The sequence below is a fragment of the Silurus meridionalis genome, chromosome 14 (assembly GCF_014805685.1).
Source record: "Silurus meridionalis isolate SWU-2019-XX chromosome 14, ASM1480568v1, whole genome shotgun sequence".
Taxonomy (NCBI): domain Eukaryota; kingdom Metazoa; phylum Chordata; class Actinopteri; order Siluriformes; family Siluridae; genus Silurus; species Silurus meridionalis.
Window position 1 is genome coordinate 5,346,301 of NC_060897.1, and position 21,893 is coordinate 5,368,193.

The 21,893-nt window shown below is 37.0% G+C and overlaps 1 protein-coding gene across 1 annotated transcript; it reads right to left on the reverse strand.

Annotated features, from left to right (window-relative positions):
- Positions 1-4: 4 nt before the first annotated feature.
- On the reverse strand, positions 5-21,609 carry LOC124397157 (mucin-3A-like). The gene is made up of 4 exons (XM_046866676.1): positions 21,356-21,609; positions 1,530-1,775; positions 264-910; positions 5-160 (listed from the first exon to the last, which is right to left on the reverse strand). The coding sequence occupies exons 1-4, from the start codon at positions 21,423-21,425 to the stop codon at positions 5-7; spliced, it is 1,119 nt and encodes a 372-aa protein (XP_046722632.1). The 5' UTR covers positions 21,426-21,609.
- Between the last annotated feature and the right edge of the window lie 284 nt (positions 21,610-21,893).

Here is a 21,893-nt window from a genome sequence, read left to right on the forward strand (position 1 = left end):
GGTGTCATGGTGACATTTGTGGGTGTACTGGTGACATTTGAGGGTGTATTGGAAACATCCGAGGTATAGTGGTGATGTTTGAGGTGTAGTGGTGATATTTGAGGGTGTAGTGGTAACATTCGAGGTATAGTGGTGATGTTTGCAGGTGTAGTGGTGATATCTGAGGTTGTAGTGGTAACATTCGAGGGTATAGTGGTGATGTTTGCAGGTGAAGTGGTGACATATGAGTTTGTAGAGATGTCTGGTGTGGGTGTTGTTGTGACATTTGATGTAGTGGTTTCATTTGATGGTGTAATGGTGGCATCTGGGGGGGTAGTATACACACTTACAGGTGTAGTGGTAGCATTTGGAGGTATAGTGGAATTATTTGAATCTGTACTGGTAACATTTGAGGTCATAGTGGTAATTAAGGGTGTAGTGGTGGCATCTGAAGGTGTAGTGGTGATATCTATGTGTGTAGTGGTATCATTTGAGGTTGTAGTGGTGACATTGGTGGGTGTAGTGTAAACATCTATAGACATACTGCTGACAAGTGTAGTAGTATCATTTAAGGGTGAAAAAGTGACATTTGAGGAGGTTGTGAAGATGTTTGTGGGTGTATTAGTAATGCTTGGTGTGGGTGTAGTGGTAAAATCTGAGTGTGTAGTGGTGACATCTGAGGATGTATTGGTGATATCTAAGGGCATAGTGGTGACATCTGAGGTGACTGGCGTATTATGTATCGCATTTGTCGATGCAAATGTAGTGTTACTGGGTGTAAAATCTATAGTGGTATTTAGGTCTGTATGTCCCATGGTACTTATCAGTGGTGTTTCTGTTGTAGCTGCAGAATTGGTTGTGTTGTCCATTACTTGTGTATTTGTGTGAGGAGCATCTGTGGTAGTGCTATAAGTCGGCGTTATGCCGGTCCCTGAAAGAGGATCATAAATAGAGTTAAAAGTGAAATGTGCTTTTGAAATTCACTCTTTATTTATTCTTTAATTAGCTGCTAATATACATTACTGCATATTGAAAATACCTGCCACTCCTAGATAGGGCACAGAGACCAAGCTTTCCCTCTTTTGCCATTAAGAACAGTCTTTTTATCCTTTACATAGTCATTTAGGCTATTAACATGGCCTGAATTCGATTACTTCTTAAAAAAACAGCAGCACCAGAAAAGAGTGGAATTGATTTTGTTCTATGCCATGCAAAAGCTGAAACAGCTTATCATAAAAGTCCATTTATCTACATAGATTAAACCAAATCCTTATATATAATGAATGTTGGGTGAAAAATTGGTTAAACTTGGTTCTTACATCTATAACATGTCACAAATAGTGATTGAGAAGGCACAACGAAACTTTTTTATTTGTTAATTATTAGCTGCATGTTTTCTCAATCTTGAGAAACAGTCAACTTTTTTCATTATCCACAACTACCAACTTTTTAGATGATACCATTTTATCTACCCAACATACTCACTATATACACCCATTTTTTTTTACTTTATCAAACTTATTAGGGTTCCTATGAATGGAGCACCATACCTTCAACTGATTTACTTGATTCATCTGGGACTGTGGAATGAGTGCTGAACATATTACTTGTGGTGCTGGATGAAGAATCATTATGTGTAGAAGTTTCCTCAGATGTATTGCTTGTAGTTGAACTAGTGCTAATTGGTGCAGTCGTGTCATTACTGACTGACGGCACATCTGTGGATGGGCTGAGAGAGGAGTTCACTGTGGAGGTGTCTGCCATTGCGGTAGAGCCTGCTTTGGTGCCAATGATAACTGCAAACAGAAGTACAACAGTGAATACGTGGAAAGTAAAAACAGAGGAAAGGGACGCAAAACAAACTAAAGGCTTGTCATTTGTTTTAATCATCGAAATCCCTGCAGGTTGCTATCTTGTATTATGTATATTGTATTGTGTTGTTTGTCTGTCCTGGTTTTCGTCTGCACTGTTTGCACTAGGTTGCACTGGATGCACTTTATGTAGCTTTGTGTTGTGTTGTGTTGTAGCTCTATGTTGTTTAGTGTAGCACCAGGGTTCTGGAGAAACGTTGTCTCGTTTCTACTGTGTACTGTTTACCACTGTGTATAGTAGAAATGACAATAAAAGCCACTTGACTTGACAAAAAATGTCTTATACTTAATCTTACATACATAAATTTAGTTAACAAAGCCTTATTCTATAGTTTGGCATGTTGTCGAAGAGATCATTCACAAGCTTGTACAGGAAACCAGTTTTAGTTTCCTAACATTTAGTTTATATCTTACTGTTTCTTTGTGGAATGTTTATAAGTGGAGCAAGAAATTATACCAAGAAATGGCTCCATTCCAGAATTAGCTCAATTTCTAGGCTTTGCACAAACTTAACTACCCTTATTTTAGTTAAGACACCTTCACATGGAATACTTTCTCATCCAGATCTCCTGTCCTGCATGTTTTAGTGTTTTTACTGCTCTGTTACAAGCACTTGAACTTCGAAGTGGCTCTTGAATGACTGGTTAAATCTGTTGTAGCAGGAAAACATTAAAATCGTTTAATGTTTAGTATTGGAATGTTCAGGATGGGGTACTCCAGGACAACCTTAGCATTCCTTTGCCAAGAAACACTATGCCAAACATGTTGGAGTAGGCCTTCCTATACTGTTATTGACTTGCTAATGAGCTACACTGCAAAAACCTAATTCTAATTATTGGAAATAAAAGCATGATATAAGAAGAGACAAACTAGAAACAGGTCATAGTGTCTGCCAGTGCAGTAAGATAAGTGCATGTGGTAAGATTAATTGAAATAAGAAAACATATCTAGGCTTTAGAAAAAATAAATTGTCTTAAAACTTATATTCCAAGCAGTCGATTTGGTCTAATTACCTTGAAACTAGCTTGTTAATTATTTTTAAACAGTTTACTTCTCTTAATTTGTGTAAAAATAACTTTAAGCTAAGAAAAAAAGATAAATAATTTTACACAATCTGCTCTTGCATAGTACTTTATTCTTAATATAAGATCAATAATATTGGAGACGGATCATCCGCTGTGGTGACCCCTAATGGGAGAAGCCGAAAGAAGAAGAAGAAGAAGAAGAAGAAGATAATTTAAACATATTTTGATGGCAAGAAATAAGATTGTATGTCTTGACTAGATAAGGAGGTTTTGCAATTTGAGTTAATGGATTTGGAAAAATTAAGATTAGCAGTCTAGTTGCTTGAATCTCAGTGTGTTGAAGTAAAACATAGGTAAAGGTCTATCTAAGATTTGACTTTACCACCAGCCTTCTGCTTTAGTTAGCCTGCTGTTTAGGTAGGCCCAAGCAATAAAAACGCAGAGTAACATTATTAAAAAATTCCATACATTTATTGCTTAAAAAGTCTTTTTCTTAAACATTTTGTCTCTTTAAGAGTGAGATAAAATTTATTTGTGCCCCAAACCTTCAAATAAAGTTATATGATGGACACGATCAAAACTCAAATTAATCAGGTCACTAAAACTAAAACCTTAGTACTACAATGAAAGAAAAAATAATGCGTTTACTTTGTTGAAACAGCAATTAGAGGTCCTGGTGACAGGCAGAGGTCAAATACAAGAGCTATTAACTAGGCCACTGATACTCTATTTATATGCTTTCAGGAACACAAGATAATTGATATGACTCGAGTTAGCCTGTTGTTTAACTTAAAATTGGTACAGTATGTGCTTTTGAACATCCCATTCCACATTTAGTTCTTGTTTGCTATTATAATACACTCCATCCTTCTGAGAAGATGTTCCACTAGATTTTGGAGTGTGCTTGTGGAGATATGTGCTCAACAGGTGCAGTGTTCCAATTCATCATGTTCAATAGGGTTGAGGTCAGAGCTCTATAACAGGCCACTCAAGATCTTTCACTGCATCTCATTTCAAACATATCTTCCTGGAGCTGGCATGGGGTATTGTCATGCTGGAACAGGTTTGGGTCACCTAGTTCAAGTGAAGGGAAAGTTTCATGCTATCACATTCAAAGACATCCTATAGAATTGTGTGACTCCAACTTTGTGGGAAACTTTTTGGGGATGGCTGTAAATTCAGGTGTCCCAATACGATCGTCCTTATCATATATAAGCCTTAGAGGTCATGTGGTTTTATTCAGGAGGAGGCTAACTATGAAGGTAACATTCAGCAGAGGCCAGTTATCTTGGTACAGTTCCATACTATGAGTGAAGGTGAAGAAGAATTGCTCAGTTTTCTTTGTTTTTTTTTTGTGAGGCAACAATATCAGTATAGCTGAGCTTCTGTTTTCCATCAATAGGGGGCCTGATGCTGTTGTCACCAGATAAAATGGACTGCAAGGTTGTTTTTATGCTGGCGATGTGTATGTAATCGTACACCATACTTTCAGGGATAATTAACTAAGAGATAATATAAGAATGCAAATCCAGCACTATTCTAAAAATATATTCTCAGCTGCTAAACCTTGCAAAAAAACGTGTTTTTTTGTAGCAGTCTTTACCTTCCTCTTTCTCTCTCTCTCTCTCTCTCTCTCTCTCTCTCTCTCTCTCTCTCTCTCGTTCTTTTACTGCCAGGCATGTGATTCTCAGTGCTATGGCTGATTTGATTATTTTCCAGGAACATGCAGTGATCTAGTGTGTCATGGATTATTGCCTAGTAACCAAAACGCAGTGACGGATCAAGGAAAGTAAAGAAATGAGCAGGGGAACACACCTGCCTTTTCGAGACATAATTTATATGGCGATTTGTTGCTCACTGACCGAAAACACACCCAGAGCAAAACAGATATATTGTTAATAAGTTAATGATCACCTAAATACGAGCACTTCTGTTCCATCAAACACACGTGGGTCGGTACGCAGCGTGTCGCCTAATCCCTTTTTAAGCAGCTGAACTTTTAGATTAGATTATCTCTATATGAAAAAAAAGCTTTGATAATGAGCCAGGCTTGTGCAGGACATGTTGTGACGTGTAATGTTTTGGAGAATGGTTTTCCATGTGACCAGGAGTTTTCTTTTGATTCTGAAAATGCACATGTATATTAATACATAGACAGACACAAACATACAGCAAGTAGAGCTTGACTGTTATAAGGCAGACAGTGTTTAGATAGTAAATAAGGACTTAAGCGCTACTCAGACAGTCACACAGGAATTTCACGCAAAGTGGAGGTGTGTCTCAGTGAGGCACAGCTTTCGGACCTTATATTCCTTGACGATATCAACTAGTTGTATTCAGGAAAAAATGAAACAGTATGTCTTATCTTCAGGACACAGAATTTGTCACGGATAAAAAGTACGCACAAAATGTGATCAGATGGGCACTATTTATTTTATCATACCAAGCGTAACAAAACGTGTCCTTTTTTAATCATATAGAGCTGTTTTTGGCTAAATGAGACGTACATGATAATTTCATGACCTCGATTTTGTATCTTTAGTAGATACTTAGTTCATGACCTCGATTTAGTTTGCTTTGTAGAATTCAAGCGTTATATTCATATTAAGTGTGTAATCTCGCGTACCAGTGTAGATTTATTCAGTGCTAGAGACTCAAAGCACTTTTGTACGTCGCTTTTGTAAATGCCGCAAATGTAAATGTAAATGTAAATGTATCTACTGGCTTTATTGCTGTGTGAGCCCTGGTTACCAGCAGTTGGCTAGTCCAAAATAAATAAATAAATAAATTCATTGATAAAACAATGGCAAACAGCATTAACTACAATGCTAGTCCATATGTCAATGTGTTTTAGGGATACCTGAAAATAATTATCAAATTAATATTGAATTCAAAAGCACATACTTCCCAGTCAGAAGGTGTGGATGTGCTGTCTGTTTTCTGTACACAGTACACTCTGTATTTACACAGTAATGATCTTGTCGTCAACACACCCACAGCACACAGCAGAACTGATAACCTGGACTTTCACACTATATAAAATTTTACTGAAACCAAACTATAAAACTGTTAGGTAGGTGGACATGCTTGCAGCCATCTATACAAAACCATAACATATGTACCTAAAGATTAAAACTATTTAAAAAAATCAGAACACTTTAAACATGTACAGTAATGTACAGACAGAAAATGTGTATGTGAGAAGTGACTCAGTTCACACAGTCTCTTTGAGCATTTCTAAATAATATCATATGCAACACACTCATACCCTCTCATGCAAAAGTACATCACTGTGTTCTTGCTCTTTTTTGGGATTGATCGAATCATACGGTGACTCCCAAGTTGTCTCTTTTAACATTTACATCATCTGACACACCAAAACCTGTCAGCACACCTAAGTGTACTAATACAATCTGCCCTAATCTCTTTTCCAGTCTCAAACACAGTTTACATTTACGAAGTAAACAATGGTAAAGAAGTAAATGTAATTCGTTACTGTACTTAAATAGCTTTTTACAAATGTGTACTTTACTGAAGTAGTAGTACTGAAGTATTTCCATTAACCTACATTTCAAAGTCAAATATTTTACTTTTCACTAAAATACATTTTTATTTATAAGGGGATAAAAAAATAACTGGTCAAACACTCAGCAAGTTATTAATCAGGATAGAGTGCGCACGCTTTCAACTTGTTTTGATTGGCGCTTGGTGGTATCTACTTATCACCAACTTACAGTTCAGCAGCAAGCAGAACATTTTAAGAGGAACAAATGATAAAAGAAACTCCTGACTCTTACTACAACACCCGTGGCCTTATTTGTGTGATTGTTTTGAAGTCGTCAGTGTTTGACTGATAACCATCATTCTATTAATAAATTGCTGTGCTGAGAGTAACATTAAAGTCTTTCACATAAACTGATTTGGTTAAGCAATTTTGTGACAAAAAAAATGATAGGAACCTAATAGCCATAAATTATAGTACTGTGGATACTTACCGTATTTTCCGGACTATAAGCCCTTACTTTTTTCTCACACTTTGAACCCCGCATAAACAACAAAGCGGCTAATATGTGGATTTTTCCTGGGTTTTTCCCGGTTTTCACAAGACAAAAAAAACTGAGCCCCATAACATTAGACCAATAAAATTTCCGAACGGGTTCAGATGAATGAACCAATGAAACTCTTGATATTTAGTCAGATGCGCTCCCACTGAATTGGGCCTCACCACATCATAAATATGGATGATGTTCCTCTGACGTTTGACCTGCCTCTCACTCGGACTGTCAACAGAAAATGCGAATAATTTGTCACGCTGAAAACAACTGGGCATAAAAAAACGCACTTCACCTGTGTTCTGAGCTGCACGGCATCAGGAGAAAAGCTTCACCGATGGTGATTTTTAAACGCACGACGATGCCAAAAGATAAACTCTCGAGAAAATTGTTGTGAAAGGAAGGAGGAAGACAGTGAACAATGACTTACTTGGTAGGCTACTGTTTAGATACAAGCCGTGTAACAGACACTGTCTTTCGTTAAAGCCTGTGTAAAGTTCATTAGTTTCAGTGTAGACACTGTGGCTTATAGACAGGTGCGGCTTATTTATGCTCAAAATATAAATCTTTGTCAAATTCAGTGGGTGCGGCTTATATTTGGGTGCGCTTTATAGTCCGGAAATTACGGTAAGTACATTTGAAGGCAAAAACTTTTGAACTTTTACTCAAGTGAAGGTTTAATGCGGAGCACTTTTACTGGAGTAATATTTTACCTACAGTAGTCTAATCTCTAACTCAAATACATGGATTGTGCACTTTGTCCACCACTGCGAGTAAATAATACTACAGTTTTATTGGACATGCCATGAAAATACATCATTTAAAACTATTCATTGAACACAAACACAAACACAAACAAAATGTACAGCCACACGTGTATTACAATGCTAGTGTGCTAGTCTTCTAAATAATGCTAGAAATGCTAAGATAGATTATGTGCGTTTGTGTTGACCTGTGTGTAATATAGAACAATTTTGTCTTGCTTGTGTGTTAGTATGTTTAGTATGTTTAGTCATTTTAGTGGGTTACCTTAACTGGTAATACAATCAATTGTTTGTTGGCCAGTTTAAAAAATGCTAGTTTGTGTGTTAGCTTGTTTACCAGAATTCTAGTTTAAGGTAATTGAATAAAATGTTGAGTACATTATTCTCCATGCTAGCCTGTTTACTTTAACACACTAGAGTGTGTTTGTCTGCTTACATTAACAGCATTTTGTGTGCTAATATGTTTACTATGTTACTATGTTTACTATGCCTGTGCTATCTTTTTCACTATAACGCTAGTTTGTCTTTGTCAGCTTACTGTAACAGTAGGTTGTATAGTATGGAGGTTCTATAACTACATTTGTGTGAGAGCTTTCTTGTTTGCCCACAGCGTGACCGCCAGCATAATCTTCGACAATATCTGCTAGCACTGTTGCTAACATACTGTAATGCTGGCTACCAAAACATGAAACCTGATATGGAAAAAAATTATAATAATCAGATGATGTTGGACAGGGACCTGAAATTCAGCTCTGGTGTTTGTGTTTGGAGCCTGTTTTAATATGTATTAAACTTCAGTTCATCTGACTTTATTTTCAGTGTGTATGGTGTAAAAAAAAAACAGAAAAAAGGCAGACAACGATACTCATCTCTCACTGGTGTCCCAAGCCCGATAATTGCCTGTAAATCCTCTATGCAGAAAACTTGGCCTCCTGCATAATTAAGTCTAAGCCTAAATCTTCTTCTTTTTTCTTCTCTATACTACTCTGTCCTCTACATCTGCCTCTTTCAAACCAACTACCTGCAGGTCTTCCTTCACCACATCCATGAACCTTCTCTTTGGCCCTCCTCTTTTCCTACAATCAAGTTTGGTTTTTGGCCCTTCCTAGGAAAAAGTGTTGGGCTCCTCTGCTCTAGAGGGACCTTAAGACTTTTACATGGAACATACTGTAGGTTCAGGCAAAACCCTGATGAGGTTGTTATGGTCCTTATAAAATAAAAAAATAATAAAAAGGATGTAGTTTGATATGCATGACTTTATTGGCAACAGTAAAAAGACTGTAATTTTTATGTGCTTTGAGTTTCTGAGTTCTGAGTTTTTGAGTAAAAAGTGCTGAGCGTACAACACAAAATGGAAACAATGAAGATCTTCCATAGTGTGTCACATTTTCTGAGAAAAAACCAGGATGCCAGATATTTAGAATTTGATTTGATTGTGAGAAAAAAGGCCATCAATAAAAGCTAAAATCTTTACGTACAATAGAAATTTTATTACAAACTAATCGGAATAAATCCTCTGAGGGAAAAATAGCTCAAAATTCTTTCAAGTACACTGGAAATGCACACTTACTGTCCACTTTATTAGGAACACCTGTGCACATGCACTCGTGACGCAGATACAAAACAATTTTTGGGATTTTTACGCACAATAGCCTTTACACAGAATGAAGTAAAAAGCAAACAACCATCCAGATGACAAATGAAAGAGATTAGCTAGAATACTTTGGTTCAAGAGTATTTTAAATAAAAAGCTAGCTACTCTGTCTATCTATAGTGAGTAGAAAAGCATCTCAGGACAACAAACACATCAAAACATGAGACTTCAAAAACAGACACCATCAGGTTCTGCTCCTGTCAGCTAATAAACATGTCTCTGAGCCAATAGTGGACATTTAAAGATTGTACCATCTGAGACACCTAAGGGACTCTAAACTACCCTCTCAAGTGCTAAGGACCTTTTACACTTGCACCATTGAGAGGGTCTTGACGGGTAGAATCAGTTCCTGGTTCGGGAACAGCACCATGCAGGACAGGCGAGCCCTCCAGAGAGTGGTGCGGTCAGCTGAACGTACTATCCACACCGAGCTCCCTAACCTGCAGGACATCTACAGCACGCAGTGCCGGACCAGGGCCAGAAAGATTGTGAAGGACCTCAGCCATTTCAACAGTGGACTCTTTTCTCTCTTATGATCAGGGAAGTATTTATTTACTTTTTTTTTTAATGTTTAGATGTTGGACAGTTGTAAGAAGCATTTCACTGCATGTTGTACTCTGTGTGAATGTGTATGTGACAAATAAAATTAGAATAGGAAGATCTAATCATTTAAGTGACTTGATTCTTTAAATCATCAAAATGAATAAATTATTTTTTTGAGTCATTTAGTTCATTTCGTTCCTTTGATCAGAAATAAAATAAAATGTAACATTTTTAATAAGCAGATCCCCCAACTTGTCTACATACACGAACTTTGACTCTAGTTCTAAGAATAAAAATATGTCAAAAGCTAAGGACAAATCATGATAGAATGAGAAGCTCACCTCTCATATATTCTGGTCCACGTCATTATTATTTTTGTCACGTGACTCCAATAATTATTGTAACAATAATGTCCAGATTCGGCAAAAAAAAAAAAAACAGATCTATTGCATTTTGTTGCGTCTATGGGAGTCACGTGATAAAAGAAGGAACGACTCGGACCAGAGGACTCATAAGATGAATTTAGTTCATTTAGTTCTCTTTCCTGTGTAATGCACTGCATAGAGTATATGGGAGTCACGTGATAAAAGAATGAACGATTTGGACTGTAAGAGTCGAGAAATAAACGGATTCCTGTGCATAACCTACTGAGATTTTACGATGCTTTGCTCATGCATGTTCAGTAGAAAATAAACAAATCACTCTCTAAGTCATTGAGTCAGTTCCTTCGAGTCACTTCAAAGACTCGTTCAAAATGAATGAATCGTTCATACCGACTCATCACTAGTTGACTCAGACTGTGACATTTAGTGTTTGCCACGCGTGCGCAACGTCATTCGGTTGTAACATGAAATTCAAAATAGTGTATGCACCAGATACAGAACTGATTATTTCACCACCCGAGTCTTCTGGTTTACTGGTCTTTCATTCATTAGAGTTTCTGTTTCCATAGAGGAAACAGAAATAGAAGACCAGAAGACTTGGGGAGGTGAATTCATCATTTCTGTTTCCTGTACAGAGCCTATGCGGGTGTCATTTGAAAAATAAAGTAATTACTCAGTTGAGCGTTGAATGAATCATCTCTGTTTCTATTTGTCCTCGTATGCATTTTTTTTTCTTCTATGGAAAACAATCAAAGGTTTGATCTGTCTATTGAAAAGTGGAACGTTAAGTTTTTATTCTGCTTAATTCAATAAAACAACTTGAATAAAGATCATTTTGCTGAAAGATACACAGGTCAGTGAAATGAACTGCCCATCACTCGAGAGAAAATTATTGACGTAGTGAAAATGATGGAGTGTTTTAAAATGCATTGGAAAAAAGGGAGGATTTTTTTTTCTTATTTCTTAAAAAAAAGGGATAAGTAGTAAAGAAAAGTCAGGAATTGCATTTTCTGCCTCAGAAGGGTATAAATCCATTGTGCAAATCCAAGTGTAGACGCTGAAAACAATACTTTACCCTACATTCCTCAAAAAAAAGTAGAACTACAACCTGATTTAGATTATAAAAATCCAAAATATTTATAAGTAGGAAAAAAAATTAAAGGTGAAAGGAAAGTTGGCTTTAATTTCAGTTTGGCTTAATGCGAGCTGTAGTATTGACTCCAGCCTTCGCTTCTAAAATGTACCATAGCTGTCATTCAGCTTATATTACATATTAATAAACTTCACATAATCGGCTCTATCATGTTGAGTGATAACTGCATTGCCATAGAAACAGCTTTTTTTACTTTTTTTTTTTTTTTTGCTGCCAATGTGAGTCAACAAGTGAGCGAACGAAACAAGTATCTAAGTAGGTACTGGTTCTTGTCTTTTGTTCTCGTCACACAACACCGCATCATTCTGTGAACTGGAACTTCTGCTAATGAATGAATCAGTGTGTGACTGTGTGTGTGTGTGTGTGTGTGTGTGTGTGTGTGTGTGTGTGTGTGTGTACTGTATGTGTTGGCTTGGAACACACTGACCTTGCAGATCGCTTCATGTCTCCCATATCCACAGACACACACACACACACACACGCACACACACACAAAGCAGGCCAAATATCAGCATGGAAAAAAAAATTACCCTACAATACCTGTTTTGTTTTTTACATTACAGAAAAAAAAATTATTAGAAACTTCAGATCAGTGTTTCTCAGTAGGAAATACACAAACACACCGACTTCACAAATCTCAACTGGCCCCTTTAACACATACACCGACCTAATGTACAATGTAGACCACCATTTCAAGTAAATAAAATAAAAATAAAAAGGAATGATAGAATAAAATCCTTAAGCTCTCACAGGAAAATAATCAACAACAGGGTGGTGAGACGTGATATCGAGTGTTCCTATAGCAACAAGTGTGTATTTTATGCCACATAACTTTTTCTGTTATTTTAACGATTTAATTACTTGTACATTTTTTTCCATTTACAGTTACATTCAATGGTAAGGTACATCCGCAAAACCAAACGTGTCGCAATACGTAACAAGGGTAGTGGTGGTTCAGTGGTTAAGGCTCTAGGTTACTGATCATAAGACCAGAGGTCCAAGCCCCAGCACCACCACTGACACTGCCCCAGGGGCACTGTATCATGGCTGGCTCTGTCTCCAGCTTTCTGACAAGCTAGGATAATCTAAAAAATAGGGAAGTGATAGCTCAGTGGTTAATGCTGTGGGTTACTGATCAAGGTCAGGGGTTCAAGCCACATCACTGCCAAGCTGCCACCCTTAACAAGGTCCTTAACCCTATTTGCTCCAGGGACGCTGTATCATGGCTGACTCTGCACTCTGGCCCCAGCTTCCTAACATCACTGGGATGTGTAACAAGTATAAAGCACCTTTATAATCTTTCATTAAAATTAAACAATTAATTCACTAATTAGCTTAAATTTTTTAATTAAAGAATTAATAAATTCTATTTAATAATAAGACAACGAACCAATTACAAAACATTGAAATGACAGCTTAAAAAAATACAAACAAATTGCTTTTATTTAAATTTTAATAATATTAATATTATTATATATAGTTAATTCCTTTATTAAATTTTGATTCTGTAATTTTTATATACTCTTTATTTTTTTATTATGTTGCTTCACCAACCATTGGTAAAGAGCATAGTACTGTGTGTGTGACAAAAATGTGAGCCTTCCAGATTTTTTATGTTTTGATTATCATTTATTTTATTTTATTATCATTTCATAGACAGGTCTCACAAAGCTCACATGTGGTTTCTTTTTTCGCATTTCCTTACCCTTATGAACTTGCTTTATTCTGGTGAATGTTTTCTTAAAAGGTGTTTCATAACAGGTTAATGATGCAAGCTGCTGTGTTAAACATTTGCAGATAATAAATTTAGACACGCTAATCCACACTTGCTTTCAACATGCTTCACTGATGGAATACGCTTTATTATGCTTTATGCGTTGAGACTCATCCATATGATTTCGAGTTATGACAGAAACAGTAAAACACTACGGCATGTATTTGGAAATATGATTATTTTTTATTTATTTTGTTTTTAATGTGGAAAAACTAAGGAGACACAGTGGTTTATCATTCCAGGAGCTTAGGGTTAATGTGCAAGATCCCCTCCACCCTCTGTATTGTCATCTGAATCTGAGTATTAAAGCGGAATGCAGACAAACAATCCTGTCTCATAAGTCACTCTCATACCGGATATATCCTCAGATTTAAGTTCCTAGGAACATTATAAAGAGAGAAAGGATGTACGCGTATGAAAAAGAGGAGCCCCGAGGGTGTTGCTTTCTGCACTCAAGGGTCGCGACATTAAAAGAGCGCATTTGAAGCCAGTGCAGATATCTGATCAGGATCAGCATTCGCAGACAATCCTGCGTTTTTTCTAGATCTCTCTTACACACGTGCTATCTCTCGTTTCATTCTTTTTTACTTACAGAATTATATCCATCCATCTCGGAACCCAAAAGCATGGAACATACACTGATCAGCCATACCATTTAAACCACCTGAAGAAGATTGTGCAGGCTCACCTCGTGCTGCCAAAACAGCCATGACCCTGATTCATCAGATGAGGACACCCTCAATTTCTCCATGGGTCAATTCTGGTGCTCACATGCTCACTATAGGAGCTTTCAGCAATGGATGGAGGTCAGCATTGGCACTCCAACCATTTTGAAGCCACACAAGCTCATATGCAACAAGCTGAAATGAGTTCTGAGACCATGCTTTTAAAACCAGCATGAACTTTTTTTAGCAGGGTCACACCAGATGAGCAAACCTTCACTACCCACATGTATCAGTGAGACTGGTGATGTCATCAGTTCACGAGAACATGTTTCGAAATGAGGTAACAATTTGGCCCTGGTTAAAATCATTCAGATCCTTATGCTTGGTAATTTTTTCCTGCATTCAACACATCAACTTACTTGCTGACTCATATAACCCACCCCTGGACAATAGCCAGTGTGTTGAGAAAATCAATGTTATTCAGCAATTATTGCCCATGATTACAGATGCTAGGGTCTATCAACATCCTGTTGGAGGGAAAATGGGTGTAAAGCTTCTGGAAGCTGGGGTATTTTCTGACAACCATATGCCTGGGGCATTATAGCCAGGATGCCCAAGTTTGACACCACTGACCTAAGCTTTAGGCAGTTTGACCCCAATAAGCATAATGAAAGGAACCATATGGGTATTTAAGGGTATTTATACACAAAATAATGTTTGGGGTCGTAACAGGGTCATAACAAGCACATTCCCTCTTCCAGTCTTTGCAGTATATTTGAAAAAAGAAATAGTTTTGGGTATTATAGTTACACTGTATGTGCTTCCATTTTCAATTTTGTTTACTGGCAACTTAGTGCCAAAACTAGTTCAATACGGCGTTAAAAAGTTTAAATTCAAGTCGTTTTTTCTTTCTTTTTTTCGAGAGTGAACTCAATAGTGAACACAGGCCCCCAAAATGCACTGCAGCCCAGAGACATGGCTACATTTCCTGCAACTCAGGATGTATGACATGTTTACAAGCATTTCTAATTACACTCATTTATTTCCAATCACACTCACACACACACACACACCCTTCATAAACAGACTTTGCCTGTTTTCTAACAGTTCTCAGTTCTCAGTTTTCTAACAAACCTTATAATATAGATTTGCCTGCCCCCCTCAGCCCCCTCTCCCTGACAGAAAACAGTGCAATCCAGCAGCCCAGCCTAAACACTGCTTTTCTTCCCTCCCAAATATCTACCTATAATTCTACATTATTTAACACACAGTCCACATAATGTTCACATAGTAGCATACAGTATCTCTGCTGTGTCTATGTCTTCAAAAAATGATGATTTAAAAAATGTGCATGTGTTTTTAATATTCTTCATCAATATTTTTATCTTTCCAGAAGTCCATATAGACATTATAATGAAATGCAGCTGACAGGAATCCAGGAGTTTTTGTAATGAAAAAAGTATTTCGTAGTTTGTTGCCAGCTGTTTTGACAATAATGGCTGTATGTTGAGTTATTTTCAGAGGACAGTAAATTTACACTCCAAAATAGGTTTTATTTCTATATTATTGTCCCTTGCCAGTTGCTAAAATGTGAGGGGTGTACTCACTGTAAACACACACAGTTTTTTTCAGGTTTTTCGAGGTCAGCCTCCGGTATAGACTGTGACCATTATCAATTTCAGTTGAAACATAAATACATATACAAATATTTGGCGTACTAAACAAATATAGATTGTGGACAGAAATACAGATTATGGACGTGTGTTACTCCCGTAATGTAAATATATTCATCAAGCCTATTATTTAGAAACAATTGTGAAACGAAAAAGAAAGTTAAGCAGTTACAAAGGAGAAGAATATCATTTCCCTTTTTTTTCCATGTGATATATAGAGATTGATGTCCACTTAATGGCTTATGCCATAATGGACAAAACAATTCATATCAAGCATTAGCCACCACTAGACACAGATGCTTCTATTTCTATTGTATGTAGTCTCTCTAATATTGTTTACCTGAGTCTGAAAAGATTTGAATCTTGATTCAGAGATTGGATCAACAGACTATATACAATTTTAACAGAAAACATGAAAGAAAATATCTGTTCTGCATCCTTTTATCTAGATTAGCTGAATTATTGGGATGTCTAATAGCTATTTATATCTCTCCTCCCTTAGTCACAATATCTTTCCATATTTTCTTCAAATTTCTCTAACAGATGGCCCCTTTGAAGAGCACTTGATCAGAGGGACCCGGAACACACACACACACACACACACACACACACACACACACACACACACACACACACACACACACACACACACAGTCATATCCTATTAAAGTATGGCCAGCACATGGCTCCCAATTAGGGAGGCGGATTTTCTGTTAGTAATCCAAGGAAGAGAAAAGGGAGCAAGGAACAGAGTGACAAGTACGCCAGCAATGACGCCTTATAAATAAACACAGCATCACAAAGAGACGGAAGACAAACTCAAACGGATTAAACAAATAAAATATATCACTATACTCCAATTGATCACTTGCCAGTATCAGCTGATATTTATATACGAGCGCGAAAAAAGAGGTGAGGTTTTACAGAAACAAAGCATCATTACCCTACAGGCACACAGATTACTGTTAATCCCCAGATTACTGTGCACTCTAACACACACACACTAATAATCCTCTTAGCAATAGATCTCTCCGAAACACACACACGTCAACACACACAATCACACAGTGTTCCCTCACTTGTTTGCTCTGGGAAAGTTTACTTTTTTTAATTTTTGCTTTTGCAAAATTTTCATCCGAATGTTACTTATAGATTTAATTTGGGACGTTGCCGGATTAGCCGGGAATTTAGCAGATTTTCTGTTGTTTTCACCTCAACATGTCGTGTTTGTTTCAGGAAAAACGATACCATATCAGTATTGTCAGCTACTAGTTAATCATTTGTCAACAGTAAGCATAAATGATGACCAATAAAACAGCTTCTCTGATAACTAACATCCATTTATTCACGTGAGCGAGTATACCGTATGAGCTAGCGAATCCGCTAGTCTTTGTGTAACTCTTCCTCAATTGTCACACATCCTCATTCTGTGTTATCAGGTGAGACAACAAAAACACTGTAATATTGTTTCCCACAATCTCTTCATGTTCTAATTACTTCCTCTCTCCTCCCTCATATACCTCCTTTTATATTCTGATCACAAACAAACACTAGATGGACAAAAGTATTGAGAGGACTGTCTTTTCCACCCATATGTAGCACCCAAATTTTTACCACAAATTAGACCCAAACCTTTTCCAGCTTGACAACGCACAAATAGAGCTCCAGGATATGGTTAACATGGTTTAAAGTGAAAAATCTTGAGTAGCCTGCTATAGAGCTCTAAACTCAACCCCATTGAATTCCTTTGGGATGAATTTAAATGTTGATATCACCCCAGGCCTCCTTACTGAGTGAATCCAAATCTCCACAATCACACTCCAAAATCTAGTGTAATGTCTTCCCAGAAAAATGGAGGTTATTATAACAGTAAATGGGGACTAAATGTGGAATAGGAGATTCAAAAACCACATAATGGTCAGGTGTCCACAAACGTTTCTCTATATAGTGTGTCACTTTGTCTTTCACTTCCACTCTCACCCTCTTTCCCCTGAGACTCTTCTCTCATTCCTCACTCCTCTGTTCATTCCTCTCCAGGAGGTATGTATGCTTCCACACACAGGTACATTTGAGCCTTAAGACCATTCCTCTATTCTTACTTTCAGGTTTATGACGGTTTTGCTTTTTGACCCTCATAACAACCTTTTTATACACACTTTGCTAAGAGCGAAAAACACCCCTAAGGCCAAGCAACACCAACAAGTGGCACATGAACCTGTCCTGACCAGGTCACTGTCCTGTCTGAGACATCAACTTTTCCAGGATTGGGTGTCTCAATGTCAAAATTGCCTTCAGAAAAGTCAACTTAAATGACAGTTGTGTATACATGTACACAAACATATTCACACGCACACCCCCATACGCACACACGGGGACACGATATACAAGATACAACTCAATAAACCAGTAAAGCTTGTCTGATCTATCGGCAATAAAGAGACTTTTAGGTATCACAAGCCCTAACTGAATTGGATTAGTTTTACATAGGGAGGTGAGTCATGGAATTATAACTGGTGTATCTCTCAGAGGTTAGTCTTGCCCTAATCTATCATCATATTTTTTTAAATGGAGCATGCACGTCAGCATATTTCACTTATCAGAAACTGACCAATAAAAATAACAGTTTGAACTGCCATTCCAGTAAATGTTCATACATATGTCCGTATAATGTTATATCCTGTTGGGAAAGAAAGCTAAATATCTCTGAACAAATATCTAGACAATACTTAAAAGGAAGTGTCAGAAATAAGAGCCTGTCATAGGCTTCAGGTAAGTTATTGATGTCGGGAACACACTCCATTCTGCAATATTTCACCAGTTATTACAAATGTCCAGCAATGTTAATAAACATACAGTACATATCCCCTCCAAACATTATTACTGAGACACTCATTATTGTTAGTAATAACAGGACCAAAATGAAAATAGCAAAACCTAATTACCGAACAAGTCCTGCTTTGTCAACTAAAATGTGTCAGTTTTGAAGATTTTGGCTCAGCTGTGCCACCAAATCTGCTTAACCCAGAACAGATCAAGACTCGGTCACCCACCTGAGCTCAAATAACAATAACCAGTTCATTACATCCAGAGCAAATAACCAAGACGAGCCTCGGTTTTGTCATACAGTTATTCATATAGACGTTGCCACACTGCGGTTTCCTGAAACAATAAAGCACCAAGTCACATGACAGCTTCATGGAGCACCTTACTGAGGGCCTTGAGGGTGACGCTGTGACTCAGGCAGGACTAAACACCAAGCAGGATATTTAGAGAAATGTAGAAGTACAATGTAAAACTGAATAACATTTTATAAATACTGCTAATCTCTCTCTCTCTCTCTCTCTCTCTCTCTCTCTCTCTATATATATATATATATATATATATATACACAACGATATATATATTTATATCTCATCAACGCCTTGGGTAATTCCATGAAATTCGGAGTAAGAACGGGCACTTTGAGGATGGATTTGGACTGTAGTTAATGTTAACAGTCTGCTACATTGACTCAGGACTGCTTTTCGCTTCTGATCACCATCACTACACCCTGCAACATCGTATATCTGCTATAAATGTACATTCGGTGCAACCCTGATGAGGATGGGGTTCCCTCTTGAGTCTGGTTCCTCTCAAGGTTTCTTCCTTATGCCATCTCGGGGAGTTTTTCCTTCACCACAGTCGCCACCGGCTCACTCATCAGGGACAAACTTACACTTATAAATAACATATTCATTTTTAATCACCACATTATCTGTGTAAAGCTACTTTGAGACAATATTCATTGTTAAAAGCGCGATACAAATAAAAATGAATTTAATTGAATATATATATCAAGGTATGTGTAAGGCACAATGGAACATGTACACTATATGTACTATTGTGCAAAATTACACAGTGTACATACAGATATACAGATATGCAGATGTAAATCATGTTCCCAAACAAACTAGTTCAATTCTATCCAAATGGGCCCCAAACCCAGTCACATGACTCACATGTGAAATTTACACCCACCTTTTATTGTGTACTGTACGCTTCGACATGATTAACTTTTCAATAAACATCCAGATATGTACAACTGATAAACATATAAATGTACCAAATGATTCAATTATGACCAAACATAAAGGAATCATATAACCTGTTTACATTCCTTCATGTTCACATGTAATTTATATATTAATTTGTTTGTTTTCACAATGTAATTTTTTTCTCTATGTGATTCATTAATTGTTTTACTGTAGGACATAGAAGGTTTATATTTGTCCTATGTCACATGTTGACTTTAAATGTGCAAATGTAAATACTATAACTTGTTTTTCACACCCACCTTGAATAATCATATAAATTGTGTAACAATGAATGTTGTTACACAATTTTCTGAAAGAAATCTTCTCGTGGTACATGTCAAATCTTACAGAGTTCTGCTTTTATTCCACCGAAACTGGTGTTAAAACCTTAAACTCCAAGGTTTGGTTAACAGGCTGGTTGATTACACACATTTTCCTGTTAGCCTCATTGCAACAAATGAATGAGTCATAGTAGGTACTAAATAAAATGCTTTAAGAAGGGAAAATTTCAAGCTGCAGTATGTTTAGAATAAACAGAGCTATATCATATTTCAGGATATAAGGCTCAGAACATTCATGGATGACTTTACATTTTTCCCCTGTCACTTTTACATTTTAAATAAAGGGTTCAAATAAAAAAAGAATTGCAACTAAAGGGCTTCAATGAACAGATTTCTTAAAAAATCGCAGAAATTTTAACAATCCACATAGATATACTTTAAAAAAAAAGATTGCCTAAGAGTGTGCGTTGCGACAACAATGAATTAATGACCGTTGAAAAGGATTACGACTTATTATTCTGAGCAAACACCACAAGGCCACGTTTGCATCCAAATCCTAATCCCTAATACCTGTATTTCCCAATTCAGGTCCTGCAGTGAACATTTCCACCAGGTTTCATGATCAACCTTGTGATGAAGTAAATCAGCTGCCCCACCCCAAAGAAACAAACAACTAAAATAAGCATTCTTCTGGTCATGGTACTGAAAAACTTGTATCTGAATACATGATAGAGGAACTGTATGTACTGTAGAAATATATATACTAAGAAAATAACACAAGGTCTTTTTTTGTGTTAATGTCATAAAACACACATTTTCCAGTCTTGGGGAAAAGATTATATTTATCATTATCACTATGGATCAACTATTTGTGTGATGAATTTAGTGTTAACTTCAATTTCAATGTATTTTTTTTATTATATTATATTAATGTTTTTATTTGTACAGCACTTTTAACAATGGAGACTGTCTCAAAGCAGGTTTACGAAATAAAGCGATTATAAAATTGTATATTTTTTTGTGACTATAGCTTTGTTCCTTATAAATGGAATAATAAGATTATCCCTAACTGTGGCAAGGAAAACCTTTCTGAGATGGCATGAAACCTTGAGAGAAACCAGACTCAAAAGGGAACCCATTCTCATCTGGGTGGCACCAAATGTCCATTCATTTCACCCTATTTGATTTTCCATTAAAAGATCCAATAAGATGCTTCAATCAGAGACTCAAAAACACAGTAAAGATCTATATTAATAACCGTTTATAAGCAGATGTCATGAAGGAGGACTGAATCTGACACTTATATACACAACAAATCTCAATTTAAGGACATTCTCTCTTTTGCGCACTTGAATTATTCAGGATTGGGAATCAACAGCAAGGTCATTAAAACTCCAGCATGTCAAAAACTAGTTTCTTTTCTTTCCCCAGACAATATATAAGTGAATGAATAAAATCCCGTTACCTGATGTGACGCAGAGCACCAGGGTAAGCCGTTCCAGGAAAATCGCGGTGCGCCGCTCAGCTCGAACCATTGCGCAAAAACGATGGAAAAGGAAAGAGAAAAAAAAAAATGACAAACTTGTAAAGGACTAGTCTAGACTGAAGCCTTGTGAGCTCACTGTGTACTCTGGTTGAGGAGACAGGAAAGACAGGGATGAAGGCGCAGATCCGCTACAGGTGCTTTTTTCCTTTCCAAAGCGCGTTATCGCCCCTCCTCGGTGCGCACCAAGAACATTGTGTCTACGCCCCAAACCGCACACTATCCTCTGAGTGAAACAGTAACCAGTATGCTGGAATATTACTCGAAACCTTAGCCAAATTTGCCCCCTATTTAGTGAGATTGTGTGAAATTTGGAACTGGACCATCCTTCTCGATGCTGGGAATTTGGACTTCCTGTGGTGCACAAATTGTTGATCCCCAAATTCACTTCACAAACATATATGACAGCAAAAAGGAGAAAAAATACTACTTTTCAAGTGTATGGTGATTTATAAATGTG

Bases quoted from the DNA above. Each gene is read 5' to 3' on its own strand.
- LOC124397157 (XM_046866676.1), bottom strand. From the start codon at position 21,425: ATGGTTCGAGCTGAGCGGCGCACCGCGATTTTCCTGGAACGGCTTACC. The intron at 911-1,529 runs GTATGGTGCTCC...ATCCTCTTTCAG, and splicing joins ATCAAGTAAATCAGTTGAAG to GGACCGGCATAACGCCGACT. The intron at 161-263 runs GTCACAACAACA...CTACAACCTCAG, and splicing joins ATGAAACCACTACATCAAAT to ATATCACCACTACACCTGCA.